This window comes from Mobula birostris, chromosome 8 (assembly GCF_030028105.1).
Source record: "Mobula birostris isolate sMobBir1 chromosome 8, sMobBir1.hap1, whole genome shotgun sequence".
NCBI classification, from domain to species: Eukaryota; Metazoa; Chordata; class Chondrichthyes; order Myliobatiformes; family Myliobatidae; genus Mobula; species Mobula birostris.
The window spans coordinates 106,922,147-106,938,314 of NC_092377.1; the positions used below are offsets into that span (position 1 = coordinate 106,922,147).

The window sequence follows — 16,168 nt, forward strand, 5'->3', positions numbered from 1 at the left end:
CCTCCGTAGAGCGATTTGGACGATAAGCAAACTGTAGAGGATCCAGCGATGAGGGGAGGCTGGCTGTGATATGAGGCTTGACAAGCCGTTCAAAACATTTCATCACTATGGGGGTCAGGGCAACGAGACAGTAATCATTCAGACAGGCTACAACTGATTTCTTTGCTACAGGGATGATTGTGGAGGTTTTGAAGCATCTGGGGACAATAGCTTGACTAAGGGAGATGTTGAAAATGTCTGTCAGGACATCTGCTAATACTACTCAACATAGTAATCCACACTTTCACTGACACTTCAACCCTGAGCCCAGCCAGATCACACCCATCCCTTCTCCACCATCTCGGTTAGAGCTGCCTTATCACAATTAATGCCAATGATCCTGGCATTGCATAGAGTCACAGATTCATAAAACACTACAGCATAGAAACAGGCCCTTTGGCCCATCTAATTTGTGCCAAATTATTAATCTGCCTCATCCCATCAACCTGCACACGGACCATAGCACTCTATACCCCTCCCATCCACGTACCTATCAAAATTTCTCGTGTTAAAATTGAACCTGCATCCACCACTTCTGCTGCCAGCTCATTACCCGCTGAGGAAAGATGTTCCCCGTCATGTTCCCCTTAGACATTTCACCTTGCACCTTAACCCATGACCTCTAGTTGTATTCTCATCCAACCTCAGTGGAAAAAGCATACTTGCATTTACCCTATCCATACCACTCATGATTTTGTATTCCTCTATCACATCTCCCCCTGTTCTCCTATGATCAAGAGAATTAACTCCTAAGCTATTCAACCTTTCCCCAAAACTCATGTCCTCAGGACCTAGCAATATCTTGGTAAATTTTCTCTGCAGTCTTTCAATCTTTCTGATACCTTTCTTGTAGATAGGTGACTAGGACTAAACAGAATATTCCAAATGAGGCCTCATCAACATCTTATACAACTTCAACATAACATCACAACTACTGTACTCAATACATTGATTTATGAAGGCCAATGTGCCTAAACCTCTCTTTAGGACCCTCTCTACCTGTGATGCCATTTTCAAGGAATTAAGAATCTGTATTCCCAGATCCCCCTGTACTCCTCAGTGCCCAGTACACCTCACCATGTAGTCCTACCCTGGTTTGTTCTCCCAAAGTGCAACACCTCACGCTTCACTGCATTAAATCCCACCAGCCATTTTTCAGCCCATTTTTCCAGCTGGCCCAGGTCCCACTGTCCACTACATCCACAAATTTGTTGATCCAGTTTTCCACATTGTCATCCAGATCATTTGATATAGATGACAAACAACAGCTGACCCAACACCAATCTCTGGGGCACACCACTCTGACTGTGACTAGTGAGGTAGTAAATTAGATTAGACATTAGCTTCGTGGGAGAAACCAGAGAGTAGTAAAAGATGGATGCCTCTTTGACTGGAAGCCTACAACTTCAGTCAGTGATGCAATCATCTTCTACTACTTTCTGGTTTCTCCCACGAAGCCAACATCTAATCCAATTTACTACCTCATCCTGAATGCAGGCAACTGAACTTTCTTGACCAACCTTCCAAGCAGGACTTGTCGAAGACATTGCTAAAGTCCATGTAGACAACATTCACTGCTCTATCTTCATCAACTTCCTTGGTAACATCCTCAAAAGACTGGTTATACATGACCTAGCATGTGCAAAGCCATGTTAACTATCCCTAATCAATCCCCGTCTATCCAAATACACTTAAAATCTGGTCACTTAGAATACTTCCAATAACTTAACACTATTGATGCCAGGCTCTCTGGCCTGTGATTTTCTGGCTTAATCTTAGAGTCTTTCTTAAACAATGGAACAACATTAGCTACATATCCTCCAATCCTCACCAGGGCTAAGGGCGTTTTAAATCTCCCTGCTAGGACCACTGCAATTTCTGCACTACCCTCCCACAAGGTCCAAGGGATGCCTTAATTTCCAGTTCATTCAGTATAGGTACAGAAATTAAGGGATTTACAAGGATGTTGGCTGGATGGAGAGCATCCCTTATGAGAACAGGTTGAGTGATCTCGGCCTTTTCTCCTTGCAGCAACGGAGGAATGACTAACACGAGGGGGCATAGTTTTAAGGTGCTTGGAAGCAGATACGGGAGGCTGTAACTGGTAAGATTTTCACACAGAGTGTGGTGCGTGCATGGAATGCACTGCCAGCGATGGTGGCAGACACGGATACGATAGGGTCTTTTAAGAGACTCTTGGATAGGTACATGGAGCTTAGAAAAATAGAGGGCTATGCAGTAGGAAAATTCTAGGCATTTTCTAGAGTACTTTACATGGTCGGCACAACATAGTGGGCCAAAGGGCCTATAATGTGCTGTAGATTTCTATGTTCTGTATATTCAGTTTTCCCTTGGAATAATATGAAAAGCATGTCTCAAAAACAAAGAACACTCATTGCTTGGGAAAAAAAAGCCAGTGGGGTGGGGGGAGCCAATAGTGAGAGTAAGAGTTCAGCACAGACTAGAAGGGCCGAGATGGCCTGTTTCCGTGCTGTAATTGTTATATGGAATACCTTGAGACATTAGAAAAAAAATCCCCAATTTACCTGAAAGCTTGAATCCTTGATTGGAGGATTTAAAAATTCTCAATAAACTCATTCAGTTCCACACACCTCACCCAAAAACAACTCAAACATCCAGAGAAACAACTTCAAAGCTGACACTGAGCAATGTGTAGACATTGCTAATGCATTAAAAACCATATCATCAGGGACACTCTCAACCCAAATGCAGAAGAAAATGAGGTGACCTCCATAGAAAGTATCTATATATGCTATCTTTACCTTGTTTTAGTTTTTGGTGTTAGTTAAATGAATTGAATTGACTTTATCCTTCACATACATGAGGAGTAAAAATCTTCACGTTAAGTCTCTATCTAAATGTGCAATCATAGTAATCTATAATAACTTATAATAAATAGAACAGTTATTGTAATATCGATTACACTCAAATCAGCATGAATTCATCAGTCTGATGGCCTGGTGGAAGAAGCTGTCCCGGAGCCTGTAGGTCCTGGCTTTTATGCTGCGGTACTATTTCCCGGATGGTAGCAACTGGAATAGATTGTGGTTAGGGTGACTCGGGTCCCTAATGATCCTACGGGCCCCTTTTACACACCTGACCTTGTAAACATCCTGAACTAAATGGAAATTTCACAACTACAGATGCGCTGGACTGTCCACAGCACTCTCTGCAGAGTCCTGCGATTAGGTACAGTTCACGTACCAGGCAGTGATGCAGCCAGTCAGGATGCTCTCAATTGTGCCCCTGTAGAAAGTTCTTAGAATTTGGGGGCCCATACCAAACTTCCTCAACTATTTGAGGTGAGAAAGGCACTATTGTGCCTTTTTCACCACACAGCTGGTATGTACAGACCATATAAGGTCCTCAGTGATGTGGATGCCGAGGAACTTGAAGATGTTTACCCTCTCAGCCCAAGATCTATTGAAGTCAATAGGGATTAGCTCGTCTCCATTCCTCCTGTAATCCACAACCAGCTCCTTTGTTTTTGCGACATTGAGGGAGAGGTTGTTTTCTTGACACCACTGTGTCAGAGAGATGACTTCTTCTCTGTAGGCCTCCTCATTATTGTTTGAGATAAGGCCAAGCAATGTAGTGTCATCGACAAATTTAATTAGCAGATTAGAGCTGTGGGTGGCGGTACAGCCATGGGTGTACAGGGAGTAAAGGAGGGGGACTCAGTAAGCAGCCCTGAGGGGCTCCTGTATTGAGAATTAGAGGTTTGGAGGTGAGGGATCCCACTCTTACAACCTGCTGATGATCTGACAGGAAGTCCAGGATCCAGCTGCACAAGGCACGGTCAAGGCTGAGGACTCTGAGCTTCTTGTCGAGCCTGGATGTTGAATGGTGTTGAACAGCATTCTCACATCAGCATCCATGAGCTGCAGTTTGTCTCAGAATGTCAAGGGAGGTGATTCACAGTACACAATGCAAACAGAAACGCGAGATTTAGAGAAAGCAACTGCGGGTTGTTCGTAAAAGAAAGCAGCATTAATGAAAAATTCAAATACTGTACACCAATCCCAATTTGTAGTTTAAGATTTTGTTCTCCAAAGTTTTATTTATTAAAACAATTTACTAAGAACAATTTACTAATATGCAACTGGACTCTAGCAATATAATGTTTTAGTGTCAGCAGTCCTGCACGTGACTTGGGAGCTTACATCAATTAGCCTGGCCATGAATTAACCGATGTGGGACCAAGTTCGAAGAAAAAGGGTGCTGAGTTGTAACTTTGATGTACGTTTGTGGGCAGTCAAAATTCAGTCAATTTTGATTAAATGGATGAAGAGATGAGGCGACTGGGGTTATGACCATGTTCTGAGGCAGATCAACCTTGCCAGATACGGATTACTGATCTAACATTATGCCCTACAGAGCCTTGCAGTTTTGAGGATATGTTTCCTCATTTAGCAAAATAAAGAGGAAAAAGCCTTTGCATTTGTATGAAACTTTCCAGTGCCTTGAATTCCCAAAGCATTTACAGTTATGGAGTGCTTCCAAAGTGCAATCACTGTTGTAGAAAAACCTAGCAACCAATTTGCACACAGCCAGCAACCACCAAGAATAACATAATAATGTCTACAAATTGTTGATGTTGGCTCAGCGATGGATTACATGGTACACCACTGCTCTTCTTTGAGAGAGTCACAGCATTGTTTAGGTGCAAATATATGAGATTCAAGAAGACAGCTCACAAGATATAAAACCAGCTTGATGGTACAAAGCACAGGGTGATAGTGAAAGGTTGTAGGCCCATGACAAGTGGTGCTCCCCATGGTCAATGCTAGACCTACAACTATTTGCGATCTATATCAAATGATTTTTATTTATATCAATGATTGGTTTACCTACATCAACCAGTGTTTATCAATGCACCACAGAAAGCATTCTGTCTGGATGCATAGTGGCTCTGTATGACAACTGCTCAGCACATGACCACAACAAACTACAGAGAGTTATATTCACAGCTCAGCAAATCTATGGACTCTGTTGGAACCTTTCGCTGCCTCAGTAAAGCAATCAGCGTAATCAGAGACCCTGCTTACCCTGGACTTTCTCTCTTCTCCCCTCTGCCATCAGGCAGAAATTACAGACAGGCTCTGGGACTGCACCTATCCCCATTTTACCAGACTCCTGAACAGACCACTGTATGGTAAAACAGTCTCTTGGCCTCACAATCTACCTCGCTGTGATCTTGCACTTTATCATTTACCTGCACTGCACTTTATCAGTAGCTTTTATACTTTATTGTTTTACCAGTTCCTTAAGATTGTTACTTAACCAGAAATGGTAATAGGGACAAGCTTTTAAATGCTCCCAATGATGTGCGTCTCAAATAGCCTCTGACAACCAAGTCCAGTTCCTGGCCTTCATGTATGGCTTAGCTACTAAGCCCAGCAGAACTGTTTCTACTAACAGGAGAAGGGGCAAAGGCAGGTTACGGGCACCTTAAAACCAGTTGTTTTGGGCAGCTGGGGGCTCACCAGCCATGGTTGGTAGCTCATCTAGAGAAGGAAAACTCTGATCTCAAAGCCCTACTGCCTTACAACTATATCCTCTCATGGGGAAGGCTTCGGGAGTAAGCCCTGAGGGAAAAATCCAGAGCTAGAGTCCCTAAGGCAGTCCTATGTTGTGCTGTGTTCAATGCTGACTGATAACTCCTGCGACGCTGCTGGTGCCAAACTGTATCAGCCTCTGCTGTTCCTTTGGGTTCATCAGATGTGTAGAGAGGGGGAGCTTGCTACACAGGTATCAGCTTGCTCTCCATATCACTCTGCCCAGGCTTGCATACAGAGACAGGTAGGACACAACATCCATGGTCCACTCTTAGACCAAGGAGCCTCACTCACTCAGTATTGTTTTACCTTAGCTTAATGCACTGTGTAATGATTTGATCTGTATCAACAGTATGCAAGACCAACTTTTCACTTTGTCTTGGTACAGGTAACAACAATAAACCAGTACCAATATGGATGAGAATGTACAAGGCATGGTTAGTAAGTTTGCAGGTGACTCTGAAGTATGTGGTATCTTTAACAGTGAAGATGGTTATAAGGATTTACAGAGGGATCCTGATCAGCTGGGTAAGTGGACCAAGGAATTGGCAAGTGGAGTTTATTTCAGATAGGTGTGAAGTTTTGCATTTTGGGAAGACAGATCAGGTAGGACTTTCACAGTGTTGTAGAATAAAAGGACAAATCAGTGCAAGTATATAGTTCTCCAAAGGTGGTATACAGGGTAGTGAAAAGGGTTTTGAAACACATGCCTTCATCAGACAGGGCACGGAGTATAGCGGCTGGGATGCTATATTGTGCAAGACATTTGTGAGGCCCCATGTGTTCAGTATTGGTCACCATGCATTAGGAAAAATAGCATTAAGCTGGAAAGAGAGTGTATAAGGATTTTGCTGTGACTGGGAGATGAAGGAAGGCTGAGCAGGTTCTGACTGTTTTCAGTGGAATGTAGGAGAATGAAGGGGTGATCTCAAACAGCTGTATAAAATCATGAGGTATATAGATTGTGCAGATTGACTAGTCTTTTTCCCCAGGTTGATTAGAGAGTCTAAGTTTAAAGTGAGAGAGGAGAGATTTAATAAGAATCAGAGGGACAATTTTTCACCCAGAGGGTGGTCAGTATACAGAACGAGCTGCCGGGGAAGTGTTTGATTTAAATAAAGAGGCTGAGACAGGTACATTATCAATACTTAAAAGCAGACAAGTAGATAGATAAGAAAAGTTTAGAGGAATTTGCTCAAATTAACTTAGCTTAGACGGAGATCTTGGCCAGCATGGACCAACTAGTCTGAAGTGCCTGTTTCTGCACTGTATGACCCTATGACTATGCATTCATTGTTACAACGGGATAGCAGGGCAGAGTTTTCTTGGCGCTAGATTCTGCAGGGAGCACTTGAACTCACAATCTTACAGAGGCAAAAAATGTTTCTAACTGAAATACAGCTGATGCTAATCTCCTCCATTGAGTAGTCAAATGTCCATTTCCCTTCCTGCTTTGTGTTTATAAACTCTGCTATCTCTTCAGTAATTTTCATTAAAATAAAGAGATCAATTCAACAGATCTAGGTTTTTTAATAAGAATGATAAATATCTAAGTTAAGTCGATGCTTATTTTAATAAACAAGTAAATTGTGACCTATCGCCACAATAGGTCAACGGCAGATGCAATCTCAGTGCCTCTTCACACAGCCTTAGACCACCTGGACAACACAAACACCTATGTCAGGATGCTGTTCATCGACTATAGCTCAGCATTTAACACCATCATTCCCACAATCCTGATTGAGAAGTTACAGAACCTGGGCCTCTGTAACTCCCTCTGCAAAAGGATCCTCGACTTCCTAACCAGAAGACCACAACATGTGCGGATTGGTGATGTATCTCCTCCTCACTGATGGTCAACACTGACGCACCTCACGGGAGTGACCTTAGCCCACTGCTCTACTCTCTATATCCATGACTGTGTAGCTAGGCATAGCTCAAATACCATCTATAAATTTGCTGATGATATAACCATTGTTGGTAGAATCGCAGATGGAGACAAGAGGGTGTACAGGAGTAAGATATGCCAATTAATGGAAAGGTGTCGCAGCAACAACCTGGCACTCAATGTCAGTAAGATGAAAGAGCTGATTGTGGACTTCCGGAAGGGTAAGACGAAGGAGCACACACCAATTCTCATAGAGGGATCAGAAATGGAGAGAGTGAGCAGTTTCAAGTTCGTGGATGTCAAGGTCTCTGAGGATCTAACCTGGTTCCAACATATTAAAGGAGGCAAGACAATAACTATACTTCATTAGGAGTTTAAAGAGCTTTGGTATGTCAAAAAACACACTCAGAAACTTCTAGATGTACCATGGAGAGCATTCTGACAGGCTGCATCACTGTCTGGTATGGAGGGGGGGGGGGGGCGGGGGGCTACTGCACAGGACCGAAAGAAGCTGCAGAAGGTTGTAAATCTAGTCAGCTCCATCTTGGGTACTAGCCTACAAAGTATCCAGGACATCTTCAAGTAGCGGTGTCTCAGAAAGGCAGCATCCATTATTAAGGACCTCCAGCACCCAGGACATGCCCTTTTCTCACTGTTACCATCAGGTAGGAGGTACAGAAGCCTGAAGGCACACACTCAGCTATTCAGGAACAGCTTCTTCCCCTCTGCCATCCGATTCCTAAATAGACATTGAATCTTTGGACACTACCTCATTTTTTAAAATATACAATTATTTCTGTTTTTTGGACAATTTTAGTTTATTCAATAATGTATACTGTAATTTGTTTTATTTATTATTATTATTTTTCTTCTTCTTCTTCTATGTTTTGCTTTGAACTGCAGCTGCTAAGTTAACAAATTTCACGACACATGCCAGTGATAATAAACCTGATTCTGACACTGAAATTTATTTTTGTCATGGATTGTGAAATTGCTAAAGTTGCATATAAAACTACACGTCATTTTGATTAGTGCATAGTTCATTGTCCACATCTTTTACCTCAAGGAACAACTCTAGTCTGGCAACAGTAGTATTTTACCAAGACTGAGTTAGCATTATTACCTTAAGCTACGTAGAGAGTCAACGGTCAGTACCTCCATTGGCAAATCTCTCTATAAATATTCCTATTTCCTAACGGTCTCTGTTATGATGTGTTTAGAAGAGGTGGTAGAGGAGGTGGTAGAGGAGGGCAAGAACGTGAGTCTTTGGAAAGTGACAGAGATACCGCCAGTTCAGTTTCATCCTTCCATGCTGAAGGATTCAGTAACTCTCTGAATATCCTTGGCCCAATAGCTGTGGAGAAACTACTGTTATATTCCTAGGTTTCCTAATTGAAGTATTCATACCTGATACAGATGGAAAGGGAAACAGAACAGAATGAGATCCAAGGTACTCCGCTGCACCAATACACTGGAGTCCTGGACTGAAGCACTTACTGCTTCAACCTACCAAAATAGACAAAAAAAATCAATGTTATTCCAAACTTGAAAAAAAAATTAACTTAAAATCACTCTGAATTAAAAGTCAGATGTGACTGTTAACAAGGCACCTTAATGTAATTTGCCTAACATCATGTAACAAAGCTAAATACCTAAATAAAATATTCAAATATCAAAGCTGCCCTGTATTCCTGTATGCCTTGCATTACTGTTTCAGCTATCTGTTCTAGTAACTGACAAATTCTAAATCTGGAAGTCTTTTTCAATAAAAATATCAATCCAGGTTTTTCCCTGAGTGAAGAGATATGGGCAAACCTGCTACACAATGAAGTAGATTCAGTAATTTTAAAGGTCCAGGATTTATACATTTACTCAAAAAAATATATTAATTAAAAATTATGACCTATCACCAGGATGTAAAATACAAGTTACAAGATGAAGAGTATTTTTAATCTTTTGTCAATACTTTCATGGTATTTGGTTATGTTGCACTCTTCCATTTATTCAGAAAAAGGAAGACATTTTCAGAAAACCAGAAACATCAATTTGTGGTTTGTTTTAAAATGATGACAACACTGTTGATCTCAAAGAAAACTCTTCCAAATTATCCAGTTTATTTCCCATCCCTTAATGCTAATTTACTTCAGCAATACAGGATCTATGTCCTGCAGAAAAGGGTGACATCATGGAGTAGGCTACACAAAATTAAGATTGTTCATATACAACAAACTAGCAAGTAACTATCACATTTAATCATACCTTATAAAATCTTACAGAAAATAAAGATGGGGACATGAGACAGATGCTGAAATGTTTCATGAAAGAATATTTATCATTTTGAAGACCTGTAGAATTGCCCAATGAAAGGAAACCTCTGATAAACAGTAAGAATGCAATTAGTTTTTCAGGCCTAGGGAGGCTGAACAACAGTAATTATGCCAGCATAGGTTACATTTCATTTAAGAGTTAACGTTATACCAACATGAATAGTGCACAAAACTTTGGAGCTTGTGAATTAAGCAATTTCTGAAACTATCTGCATATGCAAAGGTTCAATAACACTTGAGGGTCAAAGCCTCAAGAAAAAGAATGGAATTTCTCCAGTAAGCGCCCTCTCAAGCCAGTCTGAGGTTATGCTGATACCATATAGGCAACAACTTCAACCTTACTAACAGCAAAATCAGCATGGCTGCTGCTTTGCAATGGCACACCTACAGCCATCAACTTTATTTTAGCAGCGAGAGTCGAAAGAATAAAGAAATAATATCATGACGCATCAGCATCCCATTGCACTATCTCAGCACCACTCCTTCAGTATAGCTCCTCATTTTCTCTGCAACATCATGTCCTCACCAACAATCTACCCACATACTGAGACCCTGGTATAATCTCCACTTTCCCACCAGACCAGACAACTCTTTAGAATTACAGCTTGTGATATCAAACAATGCCTCTTAGTATGTACTTTATACTTTATTGTCACCAAACAATTGATACTGGAGCATACAATCATCACAGCAATATTTGATTCTGCTCTTCGTGCTCCCTGGAGTACAAATCTAGAGTAAATATTAAAAATTTAAATTATAAATCATAAATAGAAAATAGAAAAGGGAAAGTAAGGTGATGCAAAAAAACCGAGGCAGGTCTGGATATTTGGAGGGTACGGCCCAGATCCGGGTCAGGATCCGTTCAGCAGTCTTATCACCGTTGGAAAGAAGCTGTTCCCAAATCTGGCCGTATCTATGCCCTTGAATAGAGATATCATTTACAGTACATTGTCCTTCCCACTGTCTGATCCTGCACAATCATATCACGCAGCGGGGGTAAGAACATCTGGCCTTGTCTTTACCAGTCTACCAATGGCTGAAGCACCTGTCCATTACAATACTAAGGCTCAACTACCACCCAGATATGTTGAAGACAGAGACCATCTTTGCTTCATCACACATAGGATAGGACCATCACAGAACCATACAAGACCTTTGTCCCACAATGTTGTGCCGACCTTCTAACCTACTCTACGATCAAACTACACTTCTCTTCTGCACAGTTGTGGAAGAAGGGTCAGCAAAAGGGTTAATAAACTAAGCAGCTAACTTGCATTTCTCTATTTGAACTTTGTAACCCAATGTCCTAATCTAAGATCAGCAGAGTCTTTCATAATCAGGATGCAGCACTGAGTGCAGATGGCCGAAAAGAGAACAAGCACATGATTTAGTCCCTTGTCTGTTCTACAATTTAAAAATATTTTGTATTATGGATGTACTAGTTTGCTTCCGATTATGTATCTCTGCTTGTGTAACAGATTCACTTGCATGCCAGTGGGCACGTACACTTGCCTGCTCATTAATACAAATATGTCTAACTGCTCTGTAATTGAGACCCTTGCACATTTCTGCAGGCTCTCCATGATATCATGCTGAATGAAGGTATCATCGCTTGAAGTCTGGTCTCTAATTATTTTTCTTCTACAATAGCCCTCCATTTTTCTGTCATAATGTGCCTATCTAAGAGTTTCTTAAATGCCCATCATGTGTCTGCCTCTACCAACACCCCAGCAGAACATTCCACACACCCTCAGCACTTCGTGTAAAGAACTTACTTCTGACACCCCAAATCTACTTTCCTCCAATCACATTGTGCTCTCGTATTGGCCATTTCCACTCTGGGCAAAAAAAAATCTGGTCATCCACTCAATCAATGCCTCTTTATCATCTTGTACACCACTATCGAGTCTTTTGTGTCCACTAATCTCCTCTGTACCTCTTCCACAGCTTCCACATCCTTCCTATAATAAGGCAGTCAGAACTGACAATATTCCAGGTGTGGTCTAACCAGAGTTTTATAGAGCTGCAACATCATCTTATTACTCTTGAGCTCAACCCCCCAACTAATGAAATCCAACACTTTTGCTTTCTTAAACCCTATCAACATGCATGGCAACTTCGAGGGATCAATGACATGAACACCAAGTTCCCTTTGTTCTTCCACACTGTCAAGAATCCTACTGTTAACCCGGTATTCTGCCTTCAAATTCAACCTTCCAAAGTGAATCACTTCACACCTGCCTGGGACTGGCACTCCCTTTGCCAGTTCTCATCCCAAACCTGCATCTTGTCAAATGTCCCACGGCAACCTACAACGCTCTACACTATCCACAACTCCAACAACCTCTGTGGCATCTGCAAACTTACTAACCCCAATAAAATATCAAAAAGAACAGGAGTTCCAGAACAGACACCTGCAGAACACCACTGGTCACCAACCTCCAGGCAGAACACTCTCCATCTACTCCCACCCTCTGCCTTCTATTTGCAATCCGTTTCTGAATCCACACAGCCAGGTTTCCCTGGATCCCATGCCTCCTGACTTTCTAATTCAGCCCACCATGGGGAACCTTAATCATCTTACTAAAATCCATATACCCGCATCTATTGCCCTATCTTCATCAATGCTCACCTCCTCAAAGAATTCAGTCAGGCTTGTGAGGCATGATGTGCCACTCACAAAGCAATGCTGGCTATCCCTAATCAGACTGCTTTTCCAAATGCTTGTAAATCCTGTCTCCAATAACCTTCTCCAAAAATTTGCTCACCACTGAAGTTACACTCACTGGACTATAAATCCCAGGATTATCTCTACTCCTTTTCTGAATAAAGGAATAACATTTGCCAGCCTCCAAAGATCTGGTATTACTCCTGAGGCCAGTGAAGATGCAAAGGTCATTGCCAAAGGCACAATATTCTCTTCTCTCACTTCCCATAGTAACCTGGGTATATCCCATCCGGCCCTGGGAATTTATCAATCTTAATGTTTTTCAAAAGATCCAGCACATCCTCTTTCTCTATACTGACATTATCCAGCATATCAACCTGTCTTACGCTGTCCTCACAAACAGCAAGGTCCCTCTCACTGGTGTATACTGAAGCAAAGTATTCATTAAGGACCTCTCCTACCTCCTGGTTTCTCCACTATCACTGATCAGTCCTACCCTCACTCTAGTCATCCTTCTGTTCTTTACATATGTGCAGAATGCCTTGGAGTTTTCCTTAATCCTACTTGCCAAGGGTTTCTCATGCCCTCTTCTCGCTGTCCTAAGTCCATCCTTCAGCTCTTTTCTGGATACCTTATAACTCTCTAGAGCCCTACCTGATCCTTGCTTCTGAAGCCTTAAGTAAGCTTCTTTCTTCCTCTTATCTAGATGCTCCACATCTCTTGTCCCATCCACGGTTCCTTCACCCCACCATCTTTTCCCTGTCTTAATGGGACAAACCTATTCAGAATTCCCTAAACAACCTTCACATTTCTGCTGTGCATTTCCCAGAAACGATCTTCACATTTCTGCTGTGCATTTCCCAGAGTACAACTGTTCCCAATTTTTGTTGCCCAGTTCCTGTCTAATACCATCATAATTTTCCTTCCTCCAATTAAATACTTTCTCACAGCCTGACCCTATTCCTCCCCAAGGTCACAGTTAAGATCAGGGAGTTGGGGTCACTGTTGTCAAAATGCTCTCCCACCAAGCGATCCGACACCTGTCCCTGTTCGTTACCTAGCACCAGATCTAGTATGGTGTCCTTTCTAGTCAGTCTATCTACATATTGTGTCAGGAATCCTTCTTGAGCACACCTAAAAAAAATTCTGCCTCATCCAAACCCTTTGCACGAAGGAGGTACCAATCAATATTAGGGAAGTTGAAGCCCCCCATGACAACAATCTTGTTATTTTTGCACCTTTCCAAAATCTGCCTCCAGATCTGTTCTAGAGTATCTCTGTTGCTTTGGGCGGTGGCAGGTAGTCTATAGTATACTCACAATAGTGATTGCTCCCTTCCTGTTTCTGATTTCCAGCATAGATCAGGCAACTCAAATCCATCCATCAAGCCTGGTGTTCAATGAACACTGTACCAGGACATGCTGGGAGCAACATCAGGCACACCAAAAAATGAGATAGCAAATGGGTGAAGCTACAATACAGGACCACATAACATCCGAAAAATGAGTGAAAACAAGAGAAACTGACTAAAGGGTGACCTTAGCATGGAAAACTCCAAGATGAAAAACTGTATCATTCATCATATTCCTTGATATACAGTATAATATTATGTATAGGCAAGATTCATCAAAACAAAACTATTTTAATTCACATTGGCCTTGATCACATAACATGGTAATCCATCCTGACAAATTAATAAGGATATCAAAGAGCAATATGAAGGGAATGGTAATCCACTAAAGTTTCACAGATGACACTCAAGTGCTTGGGAAGACTTAATTATATGTGATTTAACCGAAATCACACAATATATTTGCCTTAACAACACACACAACATGCTGGAGGAACTCAGCAAGTCAGGCAGCATCTATGGTAATGAATATATAGTCAACATTTCATGCCAAGACCCTTCTTCAGAACTCAAGAAGGGTCTTGGCCCAAAATATCGACTGCTTGTTCATTTCCATAGATGTTGCCCAACCTGCTGAGATCCTCCAGCATTTTGTGTGTGTTGCTTTGGATTTCCAGCGTCTGCAGACTCACATATTTACATATTTGCCTTAACCTGAACGAAGCTTAAGACAGCTTTCAGCTTTAAGTTACTTCAACAGGACTTGGAATTTTGTGAAAGATAACATAAAATTATTAGTACCATCAACTCAATGTCGCTACCAATGATATACAGTTGGTCCTCCATGGAAAGTTTCCGGTTCAGGTGAGAAAGTACAAAGGTGATTCCAGGTAACCGCACAGCAGGACTGGTCAAAACACTCCCCCAAAGAGCACCGTAAAACGCAGACTGCTCCACCACAGCTGCAACCTTCTCCAATAATGTGTTTGCCCTGCATACAAAGAAAAGTCATTCTTAATAACTATAACATACAAGGTATTAGTGCTCCTTTAAGCAAATCCGTTCATATCAACAGCCAAACCTTTCATGCTTATCTACTTCTACGAACGTTTTTGACTGCATATCAGCCAGAATCAGCAATAGCCCCCTGTAAATCTTTTCTTTTACATAAGAGGAGCCTTAACCTGCTCTTCCTTTCTTCTATGTCTTCAGCAAGCCATCACACCCTTTTGTACAAATATCAGGTCAAAGATATTCATTAAGGAGAGGCTGCAGCTCTCAAACAGAAATTAAAAAGTCTAAAAATATTTTTTTAAAGTGCTGCGATAATCAATTTTAAATTTCCCCCAAAACCCTGCTTTGAACTTCAGAGATAACATTCACGATTCACTTTTATTTACCACATACACATCAAAACATACAGTGAAATGCGTTACTTGCGTTAACAACCAAGGGTGTGCCGGGGGCAGTCTGCAAGTATCACCACACATTCTGGTGCCAACATAGCATGCCCACAATGCTCAGCAGAACAACACAAGCAACAAGTCAACAATGATAAAACAAGCCACGTCCCTTGCTCCCACCAATGCTCTTGCACAATCCTTTAATCCCAAAGCAGTCCGTACTTTTTGGCTTCCGGCCTCCAGTGGACACATAGATATTGGACCTCCAACGACCCTGGCAAATTTGCAGAGATTCGCAGACTCAGTTCCAGCCACCTTCCGGACTTCTGATGCTTGGCATCGGCCACGAGACCCGCCCATCACCAAACACCAGGCCTCAAAATCCGGACCTGCAGGTGGCCAGACTCTGAATACTGGGCCTCAAACTCTGACTCAGGAACCCACTGAGAACCTGCTGACCCGGCCAGGTCCGTGGATATCCCATGTCTGCGTCATTGCCCTTCGAACAGAGACCTATACCCCGGCCAATCCACTAATTCCCCCACATCCCTTTCTCTAAAACCCTAATCTGACCTCTAACTCCCCTCTCTGTCCCCAAAACCATCCCAAAGAACCCAAAAAAATTAAAAAGCAACTGAAACTGGGCACGACCTCAATGGACGTCGCAACTCGGCGCCATCTTGAGCACAAGTCAAGAACAACTTACTAAGATTTTTCGCAGTGCATAGGGAGTGAATCAGATCAGGCTTATTATCTCTTATATCTATTATTCATTCATTCATTCATTTTTCTGTAGCTCTACAAGCTGCATTTAAATACTGTGTTCAGTTTTGGTCACCCTGCTATACGAAAGTTGTCATTAACCTGGAAGAGAGCAGAGGAGATTTACAAGAATGCTGTAGAGTTGAGT

At 41.9% G+C, this 16,168-nt stretch overlaps 1 protein-coding gene across 8 annotated transcripts in view; it reads right to left on the bottom strand.

The window, feature by feature from the left end:
• Positions 1–16,168, bottom strand: part of dop1a (DOP1 leucine zipper like protein A) — a 222,843-nt gene that overhangs the window by 157,179 nt on the left and 49,496 nt on the right. For 6 of the 8 annotated variants that reach the window (XM_072265897.1, XM_072265901.1, XM_072265895.1 and 3 more), the window contains 2 exons: positions 14,657–14,846; positions 8,914–9,012 (listed from right to left, as the gene is read on the bottom strand). In XM_072265897.1, coding sequence (XP_072121998.1) covers positions 8,914–9,012; positions 14,657–14,846 — 289 coding nt within the window. The remainder of the gene's footprint in view (positions 1–8,913; positions 9,013–14,656; positions 14,847–16,168) is intronic. The other 2 variants (XM_072265903.1, XM_072265902.1) reach the window with 1 other exon arrangement.